The sequence below is a fragment of the Archocentrus centrarchus genome, chromosome 16 (assembly GCF_007364275.1).
Source record: "Archocentrus centrarchus isolate MPI-CPG fArcCen1 chromosome 16, fArcCen1, whole genome shotgun sequence".
NCBI lineage: Eukaryota > Metazoa > Chordata > Actinopteri > Cichliformes > Cichlidae > Archocentrus > Archocentrus centrarchus.
Genome location: NC_044361.1, coordinates 36,329,852 through 36,356,567, shown reverse-complemented (window position 1 = coordinate 36,356,567; position 26,716 = coordinate 36,329,852). Strand labels below are relative to the sequence as shown.

Here is a 26,716-nt window from a genome sequence, read left to right as displayed (position 1 = left end):
CAGTGTTTTACACACACACACACACACAGACATATACATATATAAAAATATATAAAATCACCACAAACAGTTACTGTATTATTGGAAAGACGCTACAAAAATTACAGAGAAAATCCGATCTGCAATGACTGGTTGGTGATGAGGGGACAGAGACAGGACAAAAGACAATCTGTGGAAGAGAGACAGATATTAAGAACTAATGATTAAATGCAGAGTGGTATGAAGAAGAAACACTCAGTGCGTCATGGGAACCCCCCAGCAGCCTAGGCCTATAGCAGCATAACTCAGGGAGGGTTCAGGGTCACCCGATCCAGCCCTAACTGTAAGCTTGATCAAAAAGGAAAGCTTTAAGCCTAATCTTAAAAATAGAGAGGGTGTCTGTCTCCTGAATCAGAGCTGGAAGCTGGTTCCACAGAAGAGGGGCCTGAAAGCTGAAGGCTCTGCCTCCCATTCTACTCTTAAGTATCCGAGGAACCACAAGTAAGCCAGCAGTCTGAGAGCGAAGTGCTCTGTTGAGGTGATATGGTACTATGAGGTCTTTGAGATAAGATGGTGCCTGATTATTCAAGACCTTGTATGTGAGGAGAAGGATTTTAAATTCTATCCTAGATTTAACAGGGAGCCAATGAACAGAAGCCAATATGGGAGAAATCTGCTCTCTCTTTCTAGTCCCTGTCAGTACTCTAGCTGCAGCATTTTGGATCAGCTGAAGGCTTTTCAGGGAGCTTTTAGGACAGCCTGAGACAGGATGTTTGGGGTTAGGGTAAATAGAATTGGTCCTAGCACAGAACCCTGTGGAACTCCATAATTAACCTTAGTGTCTGAAGAAGACTCCCCATTTACATGAACAAATTGGAGTCTATGAGATAAATATGATTCAAACCACTGCAGTGCAGTACCTTTAATACCTATAGCAAGCTCTAATCTCTGTAATAAAATGTTATGGTCAACAGTATCAAAGCTGCACTGAGGTCCAACAGGACAAGCACAGAGATGAGTCCACTGTCAGAGGCTCTAAGAAGATCATTGGTAACCTTCACTAATGCTGTTTCTGTACTGTGATGAATTCTGAAACCTGACTGAAACTCTTCAAATAAACCGTTCCTCTGCAGATGATCAGTTAGCTGTTTTACAACTACTCTTTCAAGAATCTTTGAGAGAAAAGGAAGGTTGGAGATTGGCCTATAATTAGCTAAGACAGCTGGGTCAGTGATGGCTTTTTAAGTAGAGGTTTAATTACAGCCACCTTGAAGGTCTGTGGTACATAGCCAACTAATAAAGACTGATTGATCATTTTTAAGATTGAAGCATCAATAATTGGAAAGACTTCTTTGAACAGTCTAGTAGGAATGGGATCTAACAAACATGTTGCTGGTTTGGAGGAAGTAACTATTGAAGTTAACTCTGAAAGATCAACTGGAGCAAAAGAGTCTAAACAAACACCAAATCCATGAAGTCACTACTAGTTAAAGTGAAAGGAATACTCGGCTCTACAGAGCTCTGACTCTTTGTCAGCCTGGCTACAGTCCTGAAAACAAACCTGGGGTTGTTCTTATTTTCTTCAATTAATGATGAATAGTAAGATGTCCTAGCTTTACGGAGGGCTTTTTTATAGAGCAACAAACTCTTTTTCCAGGCTAAATGAGCATCTTCTAATTTAGTGAGACGCCATTCCCTCTCCAGCTTTCGGGTTATCTGCTTTAAGCTGTGCGTTTATGAGTTATACCACATAGTCAGGCATTCACTGACCTCTGCTGAATTCAAGTCACTGAACTGGACCTCTGGACCATGTTTATGGTGTTGGTGCCTCTTGAAACATTTTTAATGGAATCATCCCCCAAATAATTTGGTTTATTGTGCGTTACAGATGGTCCAATAGGTTTTTGCTTCAGTTTTGGTGTGTGAAATTCAAGTATTTAATTAGCATTACTTAATCAATCGATCAAAATACTATATTATCCCCAAGGGGCAATTTGGTTGGCAGCCAACAGCAAGAATAAATAAATCTATAAAACAATCAAACATACAACAAGGGACACAATCATCTAAAAGAGTTCAAAAAGTGGCCTGATTGGGAATTGGGAATAAAAGAGAATTTAAATGTGTTTTTTCTGCACTGTGGCAGAGAGTACCTCCTTCCTGAAGGCAATAACTGATACTTTGAGAACAGGGGGTGAGTGCTATCACCCCCAATCCTTTCTGCCTTTTGGGTGGCTCTAACTCTGTACAGGAGGGCAAGATCATTAAGACTTAGCCTTGCCACCTCGCTACACAGTTTCACAATGTTCTCTAACCTTCTTTTGTTAGCAGTAATTAGCAGATATGTGTCCAAATATCACTTCTGGCTCCAGAAAATCTTCATGGCAGCAATCCAACTGCAGAGTCCAGGAACCAGTGGATGACATCACAGTGACTATGTCATCTTTTTTTGTTGTTTCATTCAGTTTTATGCAGTTTTTAATCTAAACTAAAAACTACACCATTCCTTTGCTGAGCAACTCCACCTCATACAGAGTGCTGAGTGTTTCTTATGGAGCAATTATTAATAAAGTTGAACTTATGACAGTTTTTATTAATTGCTGTAACAGCACATTAGATCCTAGATAGGGAGCTCACAGCAATTATGAGAACTGGGTGAACTTTTCCTGAACAGCTTCAGATTCTCAGGTGTCCAGTGGCTGTTGACACAAGTGTAGCATTAGCTCATCAAAGCTGGGCTTCTCCTGTTTGCATACGCAGTCAGAAATCCCCTGCACACCCTCTCATTCACTGTGAGGGAAAAAAGTGTTGCAGTTATTTACTATTAGGGGCAGATCAATACTGGACTTTTGTTCCCAATCTTCAGGGAGCCAGAAACATTCATGTGAATATGAGACTGTTAATTGCCATCTGAATAAGCGCACAGTAAATGTGCACTGAGTTCACTTTTAATTGTAGACTGTATGTAAAAGATGGTTGTAGCCATGGTGATGTCCCGAGCATTTTGAAACTAGACATGGTGAGTGAGGGTGGAAACTAACCTGAGCCTAAACCAACAAAGGTAACACAAGTGAAAGTGAAAGTGGTGCCAGGTGAGACTCCGACTGCAGAATAAGTCACCTGCTAATTACAAGTTTTCACTAAAATCAATCCATCCACCCACTTCTCCTGCTCAGGGAGCCTATCCCAGCTGACATGGGGCGAGAGGCAGGGTACACCCTGTACAGGTCGCCAGCCTGTCGCAGGGCCAACATGGAAAGACAGACAATCATCCACACTCACTCTCTCATTCACACCTATGGGCAATTTAGAGTGGCCAATTAACCTAACCCCAGTAGGTGCATGTCTTTGGACTGTGGGAGGAAACCCACGCAGACACGGGGAGAACATGCAAACTCCACACAGAGAGGGAGGGGCCTGGGCCAAGGTGGAATCAAACCAATGACTTCCAGATGGTATTCTGACTGTGAGGCCGCAGTGCTAACCACCGCGCTGCACTCAAATCAAATCATTTAAAGCAATCACTAGGACATTTTCAGTGAAGCAGCCGATGCCCCTTTAGGACCAATTTCACCTGTAGCTGAGCATTTAAAGCACTTTATACAAGTAAGAATAAACTCAAAGTCAAAGTCGTGACCTTATTCCAACAGAAATGTTATGGAAGGATGTGAAGCAAGCAGTAAGGAAACTCTGTTTTCCCCTGTAATTCCTCCAAGCCAATACACTCGAAATGTTCATTGTGAGCATATACTGAAAGCAAAGGTTCACATGCGTTTGCCATTCAAAGACATGCAGAACTGACTCATTCTTTGGGCTCTGTTTATTGTTGTAAGAATATTTTAGGTCACATTTATACTGGAACATAGGAAATTCACAATCTTGGGAAAACAACACCTCGAGTAACAGTCAAATAAATAAAAATCATATAGAAATGCATACAAAATGTGTTCATATGAGGAAGTCAACATATAATATACTTCTCTTTAAGTTTCCACTTCCTATTTTATGTCAAACTAACATTTGTTGAAATTTTAGATGAACTTCCCCAACATGAAACAGAAATTCTGTTCAGTGATTAAAAAAGTACAAATTCTGCTTTTTTTCCTCAAGAATGGGAAGGAATAAAAAACTGAGAAAGCTGCTGGTGCAGCAAAGCAAATCAGTGTACAACACTACACAACTACACAGGCTGTTCTGTGCATGTTCACGTGAGGTCCTCGGTCAGCAGAAGCGCAGCTGCACCACCGACTCGAACTGATGCTCGTCCTCTTCAGACAGCTGGTTTCCTTTCACACTGTACAAATACAGTCAGCAGTCACATAGTGATAAAGTAACCAGTGGGCCAACATAATGTGCAATACAGGTTTTCCTGTTTTTCAGTGAAACTGTACCGACATCCTCATTTCTCTTCCATTTTAATAGCTCAGTGTCTATTTCAGCTCTTTTTGACGCCCAGTACAACAAGAGAAAGAAATGAGAACCATTAGGTAAGCTACACCCTAACAGCAAGCCCACCCTGCTGTTAACAGCCTAACCAATACTAGTTACCATTAGTCCATAGCAGCGGAAAAAAAATCGTGCACAGTGAATTTCTTTCCAGAAACTTTCCAGAATAAGTCAAACTATGCAGGGAGCACTCGAAATAACTCCGCTCATAATGTGAGAGGGGTCATAAAGACACTCACCCCCACCCCCCCCTTGGCCTGGCATGACCAGTAGCTGCTCTTTTCTGTTTAGGAGGGGTAGCCAATTACAGTACAAGAAATTCCCTAACTGTGGAGGAAAAGCACCTAGATGGCTCTGTGAATTCCAGCTGATGCTTACCATATCTCTTTGAGTCCCTCGTTGTGAGTAAGGGCCTCGGCGAGGAGTCTGATCCCGTCCACAGTGAACTGGTTGCTGATTAACCTGCAGACAAATTAAGTGCAGCGGATGAGTTTCTGACAAAGACCTTCGGCTGCATGAGATCCACTTCATGCTGAGTAAATACAGTGTGGAGTGATTGTGTGCTGCCCGTACCACAGGTGGGTCAAACCAGTGTTTGCTTGAATCATGTCAGCCAAGTGTGGCGCCGCATCATCAGCGATCTCATTCTGCACCAACCTAAAAAGCACAGACAGCTGCGTCATCAGCACACTGGAATCCATCGAAACAAGCAGCACTGCTTATGATGAACTTTTGCTACACAAAGGCAAAGCATCTGTTTAAGTGTTGGGCTGTGCGTTTTTACATAATGCAGTAACTGAATACTGGTGGTTGGCCTACATACCAGAATATCCTGAGTACCCTGTTCTCTTTCAGTGCTTCTGCCAGGACCTTCCCACCTCTGGATGTGATGCCATTGGCTGACAGACTACAAGAAAGAGGAAGGACTTTAATCTGAAATTCTGGGTCAGCATTTTTATTTTTATGCCTTAGCTTCCTACCTGAGGTTGGTAAGGCTCGGGTGGTTCCTCAAAGCTTCTGCAAATGCTTCTGCACCCTCGTCACCAATGCTGTTCCCCCACATTCTGGAAAAATGCAAACAAAGTCCTTCCTCAAATGTTTTTAGCCAAGGCAGTTAAAAATGCATCGCGATGGAATTTCTTTTAGTTTGTCACATCTGCTTTCAGTCATCAGTGTGCATTTGTGTTGTGCCTCAAGGCTTAGAATAAAAGCAGGAAATTTCTTCTCCAGCCTCCAAAGCAGCCTTTTTACTTTGTGTTGTTCTTCATCTCTAAGGTGTTCGTTTCTTACACCGCACCACGTTCCATTTAGTTTCCTGGATTAAGTCTTACACTCAATTCTTACCCCACTTCAAATATTGAAGAGTTCTTCTTTATGGCGTTGGCCAGATGCCTCCCACCAACACCAGTGATCTTGTTTTTGCCAATCCTGATGACAATATTAGTTAAAAACATACAGTGTGAGTCTCATCTTATATTTATAGTTATTATTTTTACTGATACAATTTGGAAACTTACTTGACAACTTGCAGCTTTGGGCATTCTTCAATAATCTGAGCGACCAGCCTGGCCCCAACATCTGTGATGTGATTGTTGTAAAGCCTGACGACACAATTATAAATAATATGAGTAGGACCAGTGACAATTGAATAGCGCAAATTTTTTAAACAAGTTGTTGAAAACATTTTTTAAAAAAGCATACAAGATCATAATATGAAGAGAAAATGTCTTGTTCACTTGAGCTAATGGACTGGGTTTTGTACAGTGCTTTTCTGGTCCTACAGACTACTTAAAGCTCTTTACACTGCAAGTCACCTTAAAACACCACCTTAAAATAACGTTCTCTCTAATTCTATATTTTTATTTGCCAATTTCTGGTGATCAAACTGGAGCTTTGAAGAAGTGCACTTTATGGATTAATAGAGAAAAGCCTGCAAGCTACTTCAGGCAGGCAACTCAAGCTGCTCTGCTTTAAACACACGGCTCACTCTCCAAACACACCTTTCCAAACAGGCGGCCTGTTTAAACTGCCCATCTCTGCCTCAGAAAGGGCAGCGCTGCTGCTGCCCTGGAGCATTGTCTGCAACCCTTCCACCACCCCAGCATCCACCTGGATCTATTAATACAAGTCCCCAGGATTTCGACCTCCCCCCTGAAGTCCTGAAAGAGGGTCAAAAGACCCTTAGTCCAAACTGACGACTCTGATGGCTCCAATTAGCATCCCTTCAATTGTAAATGTGGCCATTGCCTGAGGAATCAGCAGGGGGGGAGGAGAGCCGAACTCACAAAAGTATTTCACACTTCTGTACCGTCAGGCCAGAAGGTAGGAGTGTGAATAGTCCATGTTGGGGGTGGGTGGGATCTTTGATGGAGGCAGCTCTACAGTAGACTGTCCTGTAGGTAATGCTCTGCAGAGAGGGTTGGGTAGTTTTGAAACATACATGAAGTGTTTTTGGAGAGATGTGACCTTTTGCAGCTGATCCATGATGTTGTGCTGCATTATCCAGGTCATTGTGCCAAATGTACATATAGTTTGCAAAACATACAATCTGTTTCAAGAAATATGCAAAGGTTTTTCTTTTAAATAAAGCTAAGTGGGTTCAAAATGACAGTTTAGAAATAAATTAACCAAATTAATTGTGTTGATCCACCTCAAAAAAAGTCATGCAAAAAGTGTAAGCAAAAGAGTGTAAGCTGCTCCTGAGTGTGGGGAGGGGTGGGGGGCTGGGGCAGATCTGGGTGACTTTGCACATGCAAATTTGCATGCAGCCTTTTGTGCTGTGGAGGATAAATAGGTGACTGCTTCACCTATGTAGTTCACAAGAAACAAAATGCAGAAGAGGTTCACCACTCAGAAGGCATTGGAACTGATTCTGAGCAATGCCAGCCCTTGTGATTCAGATGGAGAAGACATAGACCTTCAACCGGATTCGGACTCTGAGCTATCTTCAAGTTAGATTTCTCAACCTACCTATTTTATTTTCCTGACTATTTTTTATTTAGAACCAAACAAAAAGTTAATTTGAATGGATCGCACTGAATTCACCACTCAGGTGTTTTCAACCACTGGTGCCACGCTGACAGTGTATGCGCCCAAACGGAAGAAGGCCGTTTACGTTCTCAGCAGCATGCACAGCGTGGTTGAGACTGAGGATACCACCAAAAGGAAGCCAAACAAGGTCACACAATACAACAAAACAAAGTGCGATGTGGATGTGATGGACCAAATGGTGCGGGGGTACAGCGTGCGTGCAGGAACACGGAGATGGCCAGTTGCCGTGTTCTACAACATGATTGACATGGCAGCACTGAATGCACATGTGCTTTATCAGGCATGCATTGGGGTCCTGGTTGAGCTTGCAAAAGAGTTGGGTAACTCTCATGTGAGTGAGAAGAAGGCACACAAGGAGAAACTGCTTCGGCAACAACCTTCCACACCCAGCCCAGGCAAAAGGGCGAAGTGTCAGGTCAACCATCGATGCACGAACAATTGTGCAACTGTGAGATGTGTTGACTGCTACAAATACACATGTGGCAAATGTACCAGGGACTAGGGTTTAATATTTTTCCCGAAAATGACATGAATCAAATCCCGGGAAATGACGAGCCATTTCCCGGGAATCCCGGGAAAAAGTTTATTTATTTTTTTATTTTAATTAGGCCTTCTGTAGCCTGTGTCGGCCTTAACCTATTGTGATATTGTAGAGGTAGCTTTCCAGCTATGTCCTATTATGCCCAGTAGGGGGCAACGTCGGCTTGATTAACGCAATAAAACCTACATCTGGACATTTGAGTGCTCGAGCTATGCGGTGTTGTATCGTTCCTCAACACTGCCTTAACAAATATAATTCGAATATTCCTCCATTGTACATGGAATTATACCAAGATATTTTACAACTGCTGGTGCAAAACAATACGGTTCATCTCCACAGCATTGATAAAGGCTCAGCCACGCTGTCGTGGCGACATCTGTTGCGCTATATCTCCACCAGTGGAACGCTGTAATAGTCATTGAAAAGTTAACTACCGTACTACACTATAATATGACATAACACAGGGCCTTGAGTAATGCACTACGACTTGGTCATTGCCATTCTGGCAACAACAAATTTATAACACCGTGTCTGAGGGTTAAAGTAGGTTCGCTGTGAATCGTCTATTGAAAAACTGGCCAATCATTATAGCCTAAAAAATATACATTTTACTCAACTCCATTTTAAAAGCGAAATATGTTAAAGCAATCTATTTCATGATCATTTCTTCACACATTAGGCCCGTATCCTAATTCATGATTGTTAGTAAGCGGCTGCAAACGAGGAAAAGAAACACTCGAAGTTAAACAGATATTTCTTTATTGTTCAGGGCAGGCATATTTTATAGGCTATATAATGCAATATAACAATATATAATATAAAATTATATAATACAATATACCTTAGGGTAAACACATTGCCTACGATTTCAACAAATTAAAGAGGAAAAAAGTACAACTGTGTAATACCTCTATTAAAACGCTTGAGATGAAGGCTGAAGCCTTAAACGGAGGCTGAACGTGCCTGAAATGAAGAGTAAAGCTTTTCGCATTAAACGAACCCTTCTCTCAATATTTCCTTAAATTTAACTTTCTGAAACTTTCTTTTCTTTCTGAAAGTCAAATCGACGCGCGCGACTTTTTTCCCGGTTTCCCGTCTAACGTTTCCCGGGAAACGGGAAATGGTTCTGATCGCATTTCCCGGGAATCCCGGATCCCGGGATTAAACCCTACCAGGGACATACCCTGGCAGTGCCAGGTATGTTCCGACAGTGCAGACAGACTGCTGAGTGAGTGCTGAAATGCCAGTCACACAAGGACATGCCACTCACACACACACACGCAGCCCCCCACTGTGCCTAGTGTAAATATGTGTGGAATTGTTTTATTTCTTGTATTTTTTGTATCGTTTTTAATGACAAAAATAAAAAGCATTTAAACAAATAACAGTTGTTCTTTTGTATATTTCTCATGCTGGAATTTCAGTCCTCTTGACTTAGACACAAATACTTCTGGTCATTGCTCACAGCTGTACCTGGCTGTAAAATTTCTAATTCTCCATTTAAAATATTAAAAATAATTCATTGTGCTTTTTTGCTAAAATAAAACTAAGCTAAATATAATATATATAATCTTTATATTATAAAATACAATATACTGACTAGAACTAACTAGACAGTTAGTTGGGAGTTAAGCTTTCCCCCCTCCTGTGGTGCGCCAGTAATGGCCTTATTTACAGAACAAAAGCGCCTGTTCACACCTGATTATAGGATGTTAGCTAAAATCCTTCAGGTCAGTCGACCTGTCTCTGGGCTCCAAAGGTAGAAATGTTAAATGACCCTTCTCTGGGACTTCTAGTGTTAACACAAGATACTGAACCCCAAGTTGCTCTGAATGTTAGATAATAAAAGCACTTATCTTAGGTAAGTGCTTGTATGAATGTAGTGAATGTAAACATGTTGTATATATTATTACCATAATACGGACGTGTATCCCAAAGGGCCTAAATGTATCCTTGAACAAAAACTGCCACTGCAGTAATACCTACTTCCTTTCTACCACAGACTGTTGTAGCCACAGTGAGGCCACTCATTGGTTAGAGTCATTTCTGAAGCCCTGAGCTTCGTGAAACCAGACGTCACGACCGCAGAGGGGATCTGACTGTGAAACTGAGGGGCTGCATGCTCATTCCCTTACTGTCCATCTGGACACTAACAGGGACCATTTACAGGAAAGAGTTTACTGAGTTCATATTCCCATAGAACCAGATCAGTCACCCCCGTGTGGCCTGTTAGTTCAGGTTTTAGGGGCTTCTTCATTGGTGTCTCTTTTTCCAGACTCAGAAGTTACAGCCATCCTCTGTACTTTCATTATTTGTGTTTTTGATGGAACAAATATAGAAATACAATTTGCATCAGGGCAGGCTTGTTTCATACTTGTATTCACATTCCATACACATCCCATTTATCTTGCCATAATATTCTGGCTCTTGTCAAAGTGGTTCAGGTCTTGGCTCAAGCTCATTTGTCGTAGGACCAACACAAATATCACGGGAGCTGATTCTTCACTAGGGACGCCAATCTGATAGCAACACAGTGTTAAATGAATGAACTGCATTCCTCACTGTGAGGACGAGACTGGGAATTAAATTCAGTTCAGTTTTATTAATATAGCACCAAACTGAAACAGGTGTAAAAGGTAAAGACCCTACAATAATTACACCTTCTGGAACATTTTAAGGATTATCGAACTAATATTATGGATTCCTCTCTTGTGTAGATCAGAGTGTGTGATGAGTGTGTGTGAGTCTGTGCTGCACTCACACAGTTCATGAATGCAGCTTGCTAACCAAGCTAGCTAGTGTTAGCTAATAAATTAGAACTCCATGCTTGCATCCATATAAGGTCACTTCTGGCTAAAAAAAAATGCAGCAGCATAAAGAATAATGTTGAAGGGTGATGTCAGGAGGGCTACATCCATATTTCAAACTGAACGTGTGTCTGAATGAGTGAACGTGGCTTTCTTTGAGTCTTCAGTCAGTTCAGAGAAGTGTTATGTGAGCAGCGGTCTGTTCACTGTTGTCCCTTAACCTTTAGGTTCCTTCATGCTAGATTAGGACTATCACATCATTAGCAACCAGTGCACTGCTGCTGAAGTGTGAGTAGTAAGCCGGACCCCTGGCTCTTATCAACACCTGCTGTCACTGATCCCAATACAGCCAATCCAAACATCAGACCAGTCAATCCTGAGTGTTCACTTACTGTCTCACAATCGCAGACCTTGACAAGATATTCAGTATAATTCAGTGCAATTCCTGGCTTTCAGAAGGTTTACTCACCCCAAAACCTCCACAACTTTGTGTTTACACAGCTCCTCTGCAAGAATCTCAATGCTGCTATCCGACAGGTGATTCACACACAATCTGAAGGGGAGCGGTTTCATTAGAGCTCAGACATAAACAAACATGTAATCAGGTGAGAGGTCTTCCAAAGCACGGTTGTACTCACCTCACTACTGTCATCTTGCAAAAGGAAGGCTTGAGCTGCTTCACCCCATAGTCGCTGATGTTGTTGTTATCCATGTCGAGCCCCAGGAGTTTCTGACGGTGCTGCAGCACAAAGTTCAGGGCAGTGCAGTCACCCGAGTACACATTACAGTAACCCAGCTTGATAAAGCCGGCCGTGATGCCTTTTGCCGTCATCTGAGCAATGTCTTTGCTCCCCGTCTCAAAGATGCACCTCAGTATCCACAGGAAGTTGGGCAAAACATGAACTTTCTTGCCTTCTCTACTATTGTAGTGGGGTAAGCCATGTAAGTGGACCTTGACACTTGTGGACAGGTAAGACTTAAGCAAGGCCCGTTTTTTCTTCAGTAAGGCAGGAGACACCAGATGCCCCATTAAGCCCCTCTGAGCCTTGGACAGCAGTCCACACAGGAACAGATTAGTGAACTGAAGGTGCTCATCTGTGGCAAACGGCTTCTTTTCGCTGGGCTTTGAAGAGCCATTCATGCAGAAATCAAAAGGCAGACAGGATACCTTTCTTCTCCTGCTGCACTCAGTGAAGAACTTGAGGATGGAGCTGGCAGCAGCCTGCTCATCCAACACCAAAGCAAAAGCTGCCAAGAAAGACTGAAGGGTGACGTGGAGGAATTCAAAGGTAGCAGGGCTTCCACTGGCATCTTTCTCACTAACAGGTCTAAGAAAGCCGAGAGTTAGATCTTCATCCATCAGACCACACTCACTGAGCTCCTCTTGGCTGCAAATGAAGCTACCTCTCTCCATACCCTGAAATGCCATCTTGGCAAATGCAGCAAGAGGCCTGAGCCCTGCTTTGAATGTGTCTGAGGTGCAGCGTGTGCTTTTCTTTAGCAAAGATGAAGCAGGTGAAGCGGAGTGGCTGAGGAACACCTCAGACAGCAGGAGGAAGATATCGGTGAGCGTGATGCAGGTTTCAGGCAGATGAAAACTGTCGTGCAGTGTGTGCAGGTGCCTAAAGCTCTTAAATACAATCCAGCAGAATAGCGGGGTGGAGCACAGTCCACAGAGGTGGGGGCTGGCATCCAGCTGAACAGACACCAGTTGTCTGTGCTCCTGCTCCTTAAAGTGCAGATCAATGTAGGTCTTTAGGTGATCTGGGGAAAAGCCGCGCAGAGCCACCTTCTTTCTGATCACCCTACTTTGGATCTCAACCCCTGTCCGAGCTGTCAGCACTTTTTGAGAGCCCTTCAGTAATTTCCCACAGAGTAAGCTGATGAGCAGCTGGAAGGGGTTAGCTTTATCCTCCGGTGAAACCACCTCAGGAACGTTCATCAGGTCTACATTTTCCTGAATCTCATCGTATCCATCAAAGGTAAAAACAACTTTCCCAGGGAAACGTAGGATGTAATCAAATACTTCATTATCTGGATCATGATCTGGGTAGCAGTTGTGTTTGAACAGAAGGTCTCTGAGAGAGATCTGTTCTGCATCCTTGAAGGGGCTGAACATCCTACAGCGAAACTTAAAGAAGAAGATGGCATCTGTCTGCAGCTCCTTTTTAGACCAGAGGTTCTGGAGCTTCTGCAGGAGGATGGATTTTCCCACACCAGCATCCCCCATCACATAGATGATTTCACCTTGGGGATTGAAAACCGCATCATCTCCCAGGAGCTGGTCCAGACTCTCTAAGAAGCCCAGACTTTCATTGCAGTCATTCAACAGTTCCATGACGGTGTTGGTGTAGAGGTCCTCCAGCCGGGTCTCCTCTTGCTGGCCGTACGACATGATGAAGCTGGTGTCCCGGCTCATTTCGTGTCTCAACTTCTCACAGTATCTGCTGACTGTCAGAACACAAGCAGTGAATTAGCAGCCATTTTGTGCCAAGGACATTTTTTCCAATCTAAAAATTTCTGCACACGTCAAATCGCTGACTGGAGTCGATCAGAAAACAGATCCACATCAGAGGTGGAAAACACACACTAACTCACAATACCATCACAACACTTTGCCCACAACAACAACAACAGCAGGTATCCCAATTCAGCAATTCACTGATACCTGATACGCTGTCACATCTAATCTAGGTTTTTTGTTTCAAACCTGATTGTCTCGGACTGAGGATGTGTTGTTCTTTGTAAGAACTACAAAAAGATGCGAGGAGAGCGCAGCGAGAATATAAGGCAGCAGAGTGTTTACAGCCTGCTGTGACCCGAGTGCTCGCCACTGCTCAGCTGTTTCACAAATGACTGCAGTTCACCAAAGAAAAGCAGGAAAAATGTATTTGATGAAATAAGTAAACATTAGGAAATGTTTCTGGGAGCTCGGCGACTGCCCAGGTGTCGGCAAACGCAGATACAGATGTGAGATGATTGGAATTTGAAACAAATTCCAATCATCATAAGGTTGAAGGATCTTTATGAATATTTCTGGTTCAGTGAGTCAAAAATCTTTATTTTGGATGATTAAGTTCTTCTTTTTAGTTTTTACAGTTCAGTATTCTTAAAGTCCAGCATAAACTGTTCCAGGTGTGCAAATAAAGGCAGGCAAATCGTGTTAGTGTGTGTGTGTGTGTGTGTGTGTCATTATCTGTAATTATAGACACAAGCATTTCTTCTGAGTTTCTCAACAGAACAGATGAGCTTTCTTTATGATTTTGGTGAGACTGGAGACAAAGTCCACCTTATGTTTTATTGCTCATTATATAGCCTGATGGTTTAGTTTATGTGTGAGTATGACTGATTCCAGGTAGTGAGCCTTTTGTGTGGCTTAATTACATTTTGTAATACTGGGAATTCCAGTACAGTACAGGAAGCTTTGTGTTTGTGTTCAGGTATCTAATGGTACAAACTTGAAGCTTTCAAATGACCAAACTTAGACTGAAAATACAAGACAAAAATGAAAATATACACTGATAGTTCAAAATGAAAGCTATAAAGTACAAAAGAGGTTCATCATAAAGGGGCAGCAATGATTACGATACTTACTTGGATCTGTGTTAACCACCTTCATCACCGTTACATCGCCCCCTGGGTTGTAGTTGATCTCTTTTAGCCATGGCTGCAGGTCTATGTATGCGTCACATACTTTATAAATGATGAAGATTAAATATTCACAGGCCTGCTCCCCTTTGCACTGGACTAACTCAAGGATTTTGCGCACCTAAAAAAATAAATAAAATTCAAAGTGTGCTTGTTGTATATAAAGTGTATTTACATTATATTTACAAATGAAAAGTTTGAATAAATGACTTGGATGGCTTTTCCTACCTGATTGGCCTTGGTGGCAGTCTGCTGAACAATCTCGATATCCTCCTGACAGAAGAAGCCACAGGCGAACAGGTTGTCCAGGACGCACTGGACGCTCCTCAGCCTGGTCACCAGCAGCTCTCTGTGGTAGGTGAGGAGGCTGGAGCACGACACTCTGGCTTCTTCCATCTGATCCATATCTACAACACAGCAGTCACCTCTGCGGAGCAAAGAGGAGACGACTGCACTGTTGACTCATTTCTACCATGTGGAAAGCTTCTTTTTGCTGCGCAAACAAACAAACACTGAACAGAACCTGACAAGAAATGTGACTGGCAGCTGCTCTCACGCTTCTTATTGGCTCATATGCTACAGATATCTTCCGCATGGTCAACCACAAAGTGATCACTAACATTTGGAGGGACTTTCTCTCTTTTGCTGTCTAATAAACCCGTGTACTCAGTCCTGGAACTCTGTGTTTAAACCGCATGATCCTGGTGGGAGTACCAGTTTTTGAAAGCGCATTGAGGCGACTGGTTGTTGTGATTTGGCGCCATATCAATACAATTGAATTGAATTGTTTACGGAAACAATAATAGTGAAGCAGAGGAGACGTGGAGGGCGAGTCTATACACGGACACTCCTTTCTAATAGTTACTAGCTCTGGAAGCTGTTAACTCCCACTCAGGAAACTTTCTTTAAAGATCACCTGTAAGCAGAGGCGCCCTAAAAGTTTCAAATACCAAAGTAAGCACTGCTCTACTATGCTTTCTGTAATTCTAGCCCACACTAACGGCGACTGTATGTTGATGCGTCAGTACATAACCATAAATGTGTCCTACCATCGCGCAGCTGCCACACCAAAAGGCTGCAGACAGGTTGGAAAACCGCCTTCAGTCAAATGTCACGACAACCCATCAGGTTACTGCTCGCTTCACAGGTGTTACCGGACAGGAACGATCAGCTGTAACTGTCTCAGATGACGGAAGTGAAAGCACCAGCAATCGGTGCGTCATTGCTTCATGTGCGTGCTGCGTTCAATGACCCATTTAAAAACGCAATCAATAGAGTTCTGGATGTTCAAGTTCTGTCATATATATATATATATATATATATATATATATATATATATATATATATATATATATATATATATATATATATATATATATATATATATATATATATATATATATATATATATATATATATACACACAGATGTAGCAAAAAGTACAGACACAAGTTGAGGTACTGGTTCAACTTCTTTACTCAAGTAAAAGTACAGGCTCTGAAATTTACTCAAAGTAAGTAAGTAAAAGCAGACTTTTGGAGGAAGTTTCTACCAGCTAGTTTTATGTAAAGTTAATTGAACCTCATGCTATATTAATGTAATGATAAAACAATATTATTACATGTGAGTACAAACTTCATTTCAATCTAAATTCTAATTCTAAAGCATGCACTCAGCTTGAAGACCATTATGTAGAACATGAGCTGAGAAAAAGGAGAAATTACCATACAGCTCCCTACCAGGTTAAAAGAACATAACATTGACTGAAGGTGCAGCTTTACATGATGATGTACACTGATGACTTCAGCTGCTTTGGTCTTAAAGTGCGAGCCTGCAGCAGCTGTCCTGGATGTGAGTGAAGGTTTGCACTGTGACTTTTACTCTAAGAAGAGTTTAATAAAGATTTCTGCAACCAGTGAGTATCAGAAGCAATGTTTTCTGCTGAAAATGCCCCTAATAACACTGTATGAGCCCTTTAAGGGTCGACCTTATGGCTTTAGTGTTGGGCTCTCTGATCGGCCCTGCTGGGATTGTTCCCCAATAGCTGCTCTTTTACAGCAGTGTACAGTGTAGTCAAGCTCCTCATGTGCAGTGCCACCGTTTAGTCGATCTGTAGCTGCTGTAAGTGACAAGTGTGTGTAAATGCACTCAAGTTACCTTGTTTCTTAAAAATGGATATTACAGACTCCTAAAGGAGCTGAATACAGACCTGTGTTTAGCCTGTATCTAAGAGGGATAGTCAATATATACTATAAACAGAATAGAATAGAATGGAGTAGAATAGAATAGGCTGCCTTTATTGTCATTATATGGAACATACACAGATTAGAAAGCCACTCCTTTTCAGTGCCAAAATGTGAAAAAGGTTTAAATAAACAAAACACTGCAGAGTGCTGCAGTTCTGACATAGGATTAAACTCAGTCTGGGTTTATTTGTAGGTAGAATAAGGCTGTAATGTTCTTTAGGGTCCTTTGGTGCCCTCTGGTGACTGACACCACAGTGAGCTGCCCACTGCAGTCTAGGTTTCAGTTCTTTTTTCAGTAAGTGCTTGCTCAAGAAAAGTGCATCATCCAGATACATCCAGATAGATATGGGATGATACTCTTTCAATAAAGTATCCTTCTAGGGTATGAATGCCAACATTATCTGAGATATGGGAGTGAAATGAAGCATAACTCTTTTATTTCCCACGTGAAGACAAGATACAGTGGGGAAAATAAGTATTTGATACACTGCTGATTTTTCCCACCTTCAAATAATGGAGAGGTCTGTCATTTTTATCATAACTATCATAGTCTGTGAGAGACAGACTGTAAAAAAAATCGCATTGTATGATTTTTAAATATGTAATTTGTGTAGTACTAGTTTCTGTTTTAGTGCCGACGCTGTTTCACTGACCGTGATGAAACCTGTCAGTATGGTGAAAACATTATGGCTGCAGACTCTCAGCCTTTTCTGACCACTTCATAACTTCCACAGTTTTCCCAAAGTGTGATTCAAAGTCAGAACAGAGTGGCACATGGGCTGAAACAGTGTCTCGTTGTTGTTGTTGAGTGTGAACAGAAAGATATATTGTAACATCACAGGTTAAAATCATGTTTTTATTGCCCACACTAAACTGACCCATCCTCCCAAACTGCACTGAAATGTTTAAAACCTATAAAGCTGAGACATTTCTGAGAACATGAAACTGTGACTGACCTCTGACCTTTAACGGTGACTCAATGAAACATCTCTGCTGTGGCTCTCGGAGAGCCATCATCGATTGGTGAAGCTGATCTCAGATCAGATTAGAAACATTAAATCAGTCTTTCTCTAAATCTCATTTTTATCCAGTAATGGCAGAAATAATGAAAAATGAATAAAGTGAGGCTGTTACTCCATCAATAGCTTCTATTTTTAAACCAATAAATGGCTGATTAAAGTGACACTGACACATGCGATCCTCCATCCATCGGATTAAAATGGAGGCTCCGAGCGTTATTTACCCCTTGCCATGGTGAATCCCGCTCCACTGATGGTGGCTTTCTTTCCTTACTCACGCACGTGCTGATGCAGGGTGAACACACTCAGAGCTGATTGAACCAACTCCGAGTTTGTTTTTAAACTCAGTTTGTTGAACCTGCTTCCTGGAATAGGCCCCTGATCTGAGTGTTTTCCAGAACAGTGGCTTTGGTTCTGCACAGACTTTTTAAAGAAGCAGGAAGTAGTTTTCTCACTGGGAGTATGAGGACACACACACACCTCAGCCACTTCACTGGTGAAGTGTGTTAACAAGCAGCCCTTTCAGGTGCTTGTTAACACAGTTGTCCTCTGTGTTGGCTCGCTCTTTTCTCTCTGCCTCTTCTTGTTTCTCTCTCTCTCTGTTGTGTGGGTGCATCTCATTTTTGTTTACCTTTGTGCAGGGGTGGTCTCTCCTGGTTGCTCCGCCCACTGCTCCGCCCATTTGTCAAGTATACACCTGAAGCAGATTACTCATTACTGATTACTCACCTGTTCCTCATGTATGCTGATCAAGATGGGCTTTTTAAGGCTGAAGGAGCCTCTCAGTTGTCACTGGATTGTTGTGTCAGAGTGAGGTATGAATGGCAGCGCCAGTCACAGCTGTTTGCGTCCTTGTGGATGAAGCTGTCTTCTCTGCGCAGACCTTTCCTGCCTTGGACCTTTTATAGCAGTCGGTGTCAGTTTGTGTGAGTCTACAAGCACATCAGCAGCCCTCATCTCACTCACAGTTCCCATGCGCTTCTTCACTGAACAAACTGAGGTCAGTTGTAACTAAAAGCTGGTTCTGTGTCTGATCCACTGTTCAACACTCTTTGTTCTTGGAAAATTCCACCACGGGCACGTTAAGAAATAATCTCAAAAGGAATATAAGGTTATAGTTGGCTGGTTATAGAAAGCTTAAAGGCATGTATGTCTGTTCATGGTCACTTTTCTTTCAGAGCTGTCAATTTTGATGATATAACACCAAATCAAAACTCTGCTGCTCAAAGAGTGTGACTAAACTCATTAGTGTGCTCAATAATATGATGGTGGATGTTGTTGGTGTGGAGCTGCTAGATGTCCACAGGTTGATCTACAAACATGTGTCTTTGCTATCTTTGACACTTTGCCTGGTATGTGTGTTCTGTGGTGCTGTGTGGACCTGGGCAACCCAGTGGCTAGGGTTTAAAAGAGAGGGCCTTTAACATGGTGAAATGAAATGGTTCAAATGCTCCTTATTGAGGAGAACACTTTTCTAAGCCAATGTTACAAAGTGCTTCACACAAATGAACAGCTTGATAACCAGCAGCTTTTAAAATATCAGTGCAACATTCAGAGGTCACCTGTGGGTTTAATATAAATGCTTCAAACATGTTGTTTTATTACATTATGGCATATTTACACATCACAAGACTGCGTTATCCCCTTTCCCTTAATAAAGATGCCCCAGAGTACACTATGCAGAAGCAGGTATTAAAGGAAGCACTGATCACCTTTCCCTAATATTGGCTGAATTTGACCAGCTTTTATTATGACTGCCACATTTGCATTATGTCGAACCTTTTAAATATGCAAGATTGTGCAGTGAAGGTGGACAGACTGCCAGCTGTAGTGACACACAAACCAGCAAATGGGTGGTCAAACTTTCTGCTAACACAGTTGCTGATACAAGGTTTAACACAAAGCGGGATGTTTTCAGAGGTACTGAAATCTCTTGATGGGTTCATTGATTTGTGATGAAGTAAGGTGTATGCATGAGTTTAATTTTATTACTGCATGAGGAAAAAGGAAAAAACATGGAACCTGGTTTAAAGCAAAAAATGATGTTCAATGATGGATTTATTGAAAATATGAAAGTGGGTCAAATCCAAACAAAAACATGTCTGAAAATGAAGGTACTGGTAATTTGACTGTTGTTGATGGTGGTGGTCAAGGTGATGATGTTGATATTGATCCTAATGATTGTTTCTAATGTGTGTAAACATTCCACCAACAGTGTCACCAGTAATGGGTCAAATATTGTTTCCTGTGCACAAACTAAAGCAGCAGCTGCACTTGATGCTCAAATGGAAGCTTTAAGGAACGCCATGCACTGGAGGAACAGGAACAACTGATAAAAATGGAAAAGGAACAGCTTGTGTTAGAAACTGAGCTGGCAGCAGCTACTGCTAATTTGCCAGTTTTGGAGGCTTCAGATGGACAGTTTCTGTCTGGCACCTACAGATGGAATGAACTCTTATTTTGAAAGGAAACTGACATCAGTGCTCTTAATCCCATGGCAAAAGGATCCAAGCCAGTAGCATGTAAAGTAACACAGCAAAAGGACATGCTACTGCAAAACAAACTGCAAAAAATGGATGTGAATGGATGTCGGTCCGGGGGGGGGGGGTGCCTTCTACGACATGGCATGTGGGGGGGGCCCTGCTGGTTGTCGGGCGGTTCTTGGTTGTCTGGGGCTTTGGGAAGACGCTATAGGCTCAGGGGGCAGGCTCTGGCTCACGGGGGGGGGGGGGCTTGTGGCTTCTCGCGCTCATTGCGTGCATCTCATGACAAACACACATTGCAACATTACACTGTGTGTGCGCATGCGCATGTGTGTTTTTATTTTTTATTTTATTATATATACACATACACACTGCACTGTTTCCTTTCTTTCCTCTTTTTACTCTTTATACTTCACTCTGCATTTAATCATTAGTTATTATTAATCTCTGTCTTCCACAGCATGTCTTTTGTCCTGTCTCTCTCCCCTCAGCCCAACCGGTCGCGGCAGATGACTGCCCCTCCCTGAGCCTGGTTCTGCTGGAGGTTTCTTCCTGTTAAAAGGGAGTTTTTCCTTCCCACTGTCGCCAAGTGCTGCTCATAGGGGGTCGTTTTGACTGTTGGGTTTTCTCTGTATTGTAGGATTTTTACCCACAATACAAAGCTCCAAGTCGCCTCAAGCGACTTTTTTTTGTGATTTGGCAACATAATAAAATTGAATTGAAATGAACTTCTTTTGTTTTCTCATTTTTTCTTCTCTCTCTAACTTTAACAAGAGTAGCCTACAGAGAACTTGTAGCTCTTCTTGTAAATCATGTTTGGTACAACAATGTGTTCAGATCATGATTTTTGTTTGCAGACACTGCCAGACATGACAGGCTTTTTTTTTTTTAAAGAGTTTTATTTAATACTGTCAAAGAAAACATACAGGACAGGTTCCCTTGTCAGTGTTAAAAACAGTAGCCCTGCTGATCTACGATCAGCATCCCTTTCCCCTTTTGACTTTTTTTTTTTCTCAGTAAAACAGCTGAAAGTTTCACTGTGCTCATTACTCATTATATGGTAGTTTATGAGTCAGAATCATTAATAATTCAGACTGCTCTGCAATCTGGATATTTGAAATAGTTTAGAGGCTTTGTTATTTTTTCTAAGTTGCTTTTAAACTACAGCAGAAAGAAGAAACTCTGTAAATCACTCATTTTGAATGGGAGACGTGCATCTCGTTGACATACAGCATCCCCCTTGTCAGTTTTTCTTAACGACCCTTTTTTTCATGACGAAAACAAGACAAGTAAATTAAAACCCCCTAAAAGGATAAAAACGATGACAAAATTGACATTTTCATGAATGACTGAAAACGAGACGAAAATCCTTGGTGGGATGACATCCAATCAGAACTTATTTAATTTTGTAACAGGGCGGGGCAAGTTAGGAAAACATCCAATCAAACGCACAGTTACACAAATTTGCTCTAAACCCGGGAAGAACAAACTAGCCTGTGATTTGTCGTTACTTCAGATAGAACTAAGTTATGTAACCAATGTCAGCAGGGAGAAAGAGAAGAGCCGATGTATGGACACGTTTGTCCTTTTATTCCGTGACAAACAAAACAATGTGTAAACCATGTGGGGCGACTATACTGTTTTGTTTCGGTTGCGGCCCACGGCAGCCATTTAATTGTTAATAAAAGGGCAACTTTTGCTGGCAATCTCTCGCCATCTTCTTCAACATCTTAACAGACAGTCATTTCTTTATTTTATATATATGTGCACCTGTCTATTTAACAATGCAAGCAAAGAAAAAAACATTAATTAAAAAAAAAAAAGGAAATCCCTTTTTAAAACCTGAAAACTCCTCTGTCACTGTTTTGTGTGCATACTTCGCTCGTACGGCATCCCTTCATACGCTGTGGCATCGCCCGGACCTCTCTTCGGCACCGAGGGGGACAGCACACACACCCGGACCTCGATTCGTCCTTTAGCAACTTCTAGCGATTTTTGAGACAGTCGACAGCGAGTTTTGTTGCACAAAAGTTGGCAACAGTGCCGATCGCCAGATTACGCACAAATATACGGGCCATCATAGATGAAAATAGACCAGGAACATGTAGAATAAAATTCATCATCGTTTTCTGCGGTTTACTGCATACGGTTTCCAGTTTTGGAACAATGCTTCCACTTCTTGTTGAATTTATCTCCAGCGGCTTTGGCTGCTTTCCACACCTGCTGCCCCCAAGGGGCGTAGGAAGGAGTTTACTATTGGGGGGGCCACATATCGGAAACCTAACAGATCCGTAAATACTCGGAGCAAAGCATAAAAAATGCTATTTGATCTTTTACTTTCTTCTTTTTCATATGTTTCTTGGAAAAATAGTGTTGTGTACACCTATATTATTGCATGTATAATTTACATATATATGTTTTATAATCATAAGATGTGGACAAACCACCAAACAAAATGACTTGAGTCTTTTATGAACCATAATTACCATGTCCTTCCAGGCTTTAGGGCTTACTTTATCAGCTGGCCACACTGGTACTAGTACAAAGGAGTATTAGGGCCACATTGAGGAAAAAAAATAAATTGTGGATTTTGAGAATAAATTTAAAATTTTGAGAAAAAAGTCCAAATGTGCAGATTAAAGTCGTTTCAAGTCAAACAACTGCCACAACACGTCTGTTATACCCTCCAAAATGTCTTGTATTACGAGTTAGTGAAACTATACTTTGGAATTGGTTTTAGTAACAAGGGAATGATTTCTCTTTTAGTACATGAACACGATGTAGTGATAAGTATGAGGACGTTAATGAGAGAGTGCAGAAAGCTGCATCTGCTCAGAAGGAAAACCCACACAAACTGACAGTGGTTAGCTGGAAGGATGGCTGCACCTTCATACAGTACAGAGGGGCCATGTAGAACCACAAGACACAATAACACAGCTGATCAAGTTGTTTCTACCCAAGGCATTTTGTAGAGAGTGTAGCAGCTGTGGCTGTTCTTTGACTTGAAATGACGACTAAGACGATTTTGACTTTATTCTCAAAATGCTCAATTTTTTTTTTCTCAATGTGGCCCTCACACTCCTTCATATACTAACAAGCTAAATATTTCAATAGCACAAAAATAATTTATTAACGCACAGAAGTGCAAATTTGATATGTTTTATTGATCAAAAAAACATTTAATAATGGTCAAAAATGCATTTACGTAGGTTGACTGGCAACAGAACTGGTTCTTTAATTAAACAATGTTCTGACATGAAAGAATCCTCACAGATAATGTAATGAACAAATTATTCACTTTTTAATATCAACCTTAAGTTAAAAAAAACAGCTATTAAAATATGCCTTTTCAGTTTGAAACTCTAATCTAATAAATCAAAATAAGTATCAATAAAAATAATAATAACCAAAATAAATAATTAAAAGTGATACCTCTCACATTTAATAGACAAGCTGTGTGCCTCTTTACAGCCCTGCATTTAGCCAAACAGGTACACAAAAGGTTAAAAACATTAGTCTAAGCAGAAGAGCCAAAATTATTTTTCCGCCTCTCGTTTGAAATTCATTGCAAATTGACTTCTTGTCCAGTAAGTAAACTTTATCCTATGTATGAAAGTAAACTGACAAACAGCCACATTCATGGTAACATTTCCGACAGACCGTTTTACCTCATTCAATAAGTTTCTGACTACTGCCGCTGTCTCCGCCTCCCAAACACTCGGAGCCGTTCAGAGGGGGGCGGGGGGAGCACAGTGCCATGACGCTATGTTGCACCTTCTAAATAAAAGCACGCGAGTTAAAAATTTTTCTCCTCCGCGGTGTAATTTTTGGGTGGGACAAATGCGCCTGTCTCCAATATTGGGGGGGACACGTCCTCCCCGTCCCCCCCCGGTTCCTACGCCTATGGCTGTGCCGCACTCACAGCTTGTTCCTGTCTAATATTGTCAGTAGAGTCATTTTGTGAATCGATGATGGACTATTTTAGAGAATTCAATGAGGCCTTTGAACTGATCCCCCAGACTGGAGGCCGTATCACTGCAGACCACGGGATGGTGCAGTGTTGTGGATGCCTCAGCCATGGGCGGTCAGATGGCAGCGCTCAAATTACACAGACCGACAAAAATTTTCTGACTATTTGAAAAGCATACATTGGGTGTTACCCCCCCCTTCCCACTGTCTTGCGCTTTCTACGCTCTGGAAAATGTCAATATTTCTTAAGCGTCCCTTACAAAAGTCACACTAAAAGATTTTGACAGGTTTTTGAGCGTAGTGTACCACATAAAATTGGTTCACGGTCAGTAAGCACCCTTCCAGTAATAAAATGAATCTACGCTACCCACAATGCCTCTCGCGATGTCGGCCTTCTCTTCTCCTTCTCGCATTTCATGTGGTCCCAGATCGACTCAATGACGTTCAGGTCCGGGCGCTGCGGCGGCCATGGCATCAGCTTCAGGGTACCAGCCTCCTCTTTCCTCCAGATAAACCTTTAAACCGTGTGCTTTGGGTCATTGTTCTGCTGCAGGATGGATCCGTCTCCAATGAGGTGCCTGCTGGATGGAATTGCATGGTGAATTAGGATCTGGCAGTACTTCTCGGCATTCAAAACCTCGTCAATCCTCACGAGGTCCTTGGGGCCATGTGTAGAGATGCACCCCCCAGACCTGAATCGAGCCACCCCCATGCTTAACAGTTGGGTGCAGGCACTGGTCACGGTAACGCTCGCCGACCCTCCTGCACACAAATTGGCGTCTCTGTGTTCCGAGACGCCAATTTGGACTCATCCATCCACAGGACCTGTTGTCATTGTTCTGGCCACCATTTCCTGTGCCTCTCCATGAACTGATGCCTCTTGGTCCAGTTCGGGGGCCTGAGGAACAGCTTTCAGGCAGCCACTCGCCCATGAAGCTTGCCTCTGGCCACGGACCTCCTCATAGTGGAAGATTGTACCTGCAGGTAATGGGTTTGGTGCAGAATCCCTGCAATGGTGTTGCTGGTTAGCTTTCTGTCCCGGAGGAACATTAACTTTATGTGTTGGTTGTTGGAAGCATTTAGCTTTCATGGATGCCCGGTTCAGTCGCGGTCCTCCACAGAGCCCATCTCCTGGTGCTTCTTGATCAGAGCCTGGATTGCACACCGTGGTGCCCCAGTCTCAAGAGAAATGTGCCACTGGGACAGGCCGAGTCAGTGTAGAACAATTATCTTGAGTCAAAGCGCCATGCTCAGTCATGCCATGATGTACAGTGAGGCTGTATTGTCCCTGTGTCCCTGTATTTATCTTAGCTAGGTTCCACCCACCACGTGGAGCAATGTTGGGTGTCCAAAAAAAAAAAGAGAGAACAGGGAGAAAATAGAAAAAGGGGATAGAGCACAAGTAAATAAACTAAAATGGCTCATTAACTGCTGTACCTGTAAGAGAGGGAAAACAACAACATGCAAAAAAATATATTTATGTGGGAAAAACAAAACAAAGAAAGCATGGTTACACAAACCAACAATTTTGTTATGTTGTGATTGCATGAGTGTTTGTGCCTATGTCACGAAATGTACTCACTAATGAGGGCGGAAAACCACAGCTCCGCCCATCAGAAGCCAGAGGGAAGTAGAAAAAGACCCGGGAAACCCGGGCGGCCCGCAGCCCATCAAGAGCCATGAAGACCCGCGACCACACATTCCAGTGACAACTGCACGCCTGCCCCAACAGAAGGGAGAGGTACAGGAGTGACCAGTGAGGAGCAGCAGGGAGGCAAGGCACAAGACCCAGGTCCAGCCACACACACAAACAGGCATTCCCATTTTTCTAGCAAAATATGAATAAATGAGGGGAGGCTCAAGCATTCCCTGAAGCATGCCCTGCTTTATTTATTTTGTATTTTATTTTACTGAGAATCATAAAATATAAAATGAACATTATGTTGTTCATTAAGATTTGAAACTAGAGACTCACCAATAAAATGTTCACAGAGTTCAAAGGTCGAGGGGGCTGAGAGCAGGTTTGCATCCAGATTTGTTTTGAAACCGGAGGACTCATTAATTGCTGGCCAGTAATAAGAATTCAGGTTTCTTGTACTTTTCAGACCTGTGTTCTACGGCCGTCTTTTATTTACAGTCTATGTTCAAATATCAGCCTATACAGTGAATCTCCATCCACAGTTCATTCATACTCTATGCCAAACCTAACATTTCAAATTTACCAATCAACAAAATAATCATTAAATTAATAAATGTCTAGTGTCAATGCACAAATTTTTGATAAGAGCTGCTACAGGTTTGCTTAAGGTGAGCGCGTTTCTTCGTGGACACGCAGTCTCCGCCCCTCTGTGACGTCGAAAGGATGTGTACGTTTTAATTAAATTATATTATTTACTTTATAAATCGTTTTATATATCCCTTTAATAACCTGTTTTTAAATTTTGGCAAATGACTTGGCATAAATTATATAATCGTTATTATTTTTACGCGGGAGGTCAAAGGTTAAAAACAAAATGGCCGAACACGC

General features: G+C 42.1%; 1 protein-coding gene across 1 annotated transcript; it reads right to left on the bottom strand.

The window, feature by feature from the left end:
• Positions 1–3,827: 3,827 nt before the first annotated feature.
• Positions 3,828–15,659, bottom strand: nod1 (nucleotide-binding oligomerization domain containing 1). The gene is made up of 12 exons (XM_030749975.1): positions 15,522–15,659; positions 14,701–14,899; positions 14,419–14,593; positions 11,463–13,275; positions 11,294–11,377; positions 5,943–6,026; positions 5,770–5,853; positions 5,406–5,489; positions 5,249–5,332; positions 4,999–5,082; positions 4,804–4,887; positions 3,828–4,273 (listed from the first exon to the last, which is right to left on the bottom strand). Exons 2-12 carry the CDS (start codon positions 14,875–14,877, stop codon positions 4,201–4,203), a joined length of 2,826 nt encoding a protein of 941 aa, XP_030605835.1. The 5' UTR covers positions 14,878–14,899; positions 15,522–15,659; the 3' UTR covers positions 3,828–4,200.
• Positions 15,660–26,716: the final 11,057 nt, after the last annotated feature.

Bases quoted from the DNA above. Each gene is read 5' to 3' on its own strand.
- nod1 (XM_030749975.1), bottom strand. From the start codon at position 14,877: ATGGATCAGATGGAAGAAGCCAGAGTGTCGTGCTCCAGCCTCCTCACC. The intron at 5,333-5,405 runs GTAGGAAGCTAA...TCTTTCTTGTAG, and splicing joins CCGAGCCTTACCAACCTCAG to TCTGTCAGCCAATGGCATCA. The intron at 4,274-4,803 runs GTAAGCATCAGC...GTATTTGTACAG, and splicing joins GAGGGACTCAAAGAGATATG to TGTGAAAGGAAACCAGCTGT.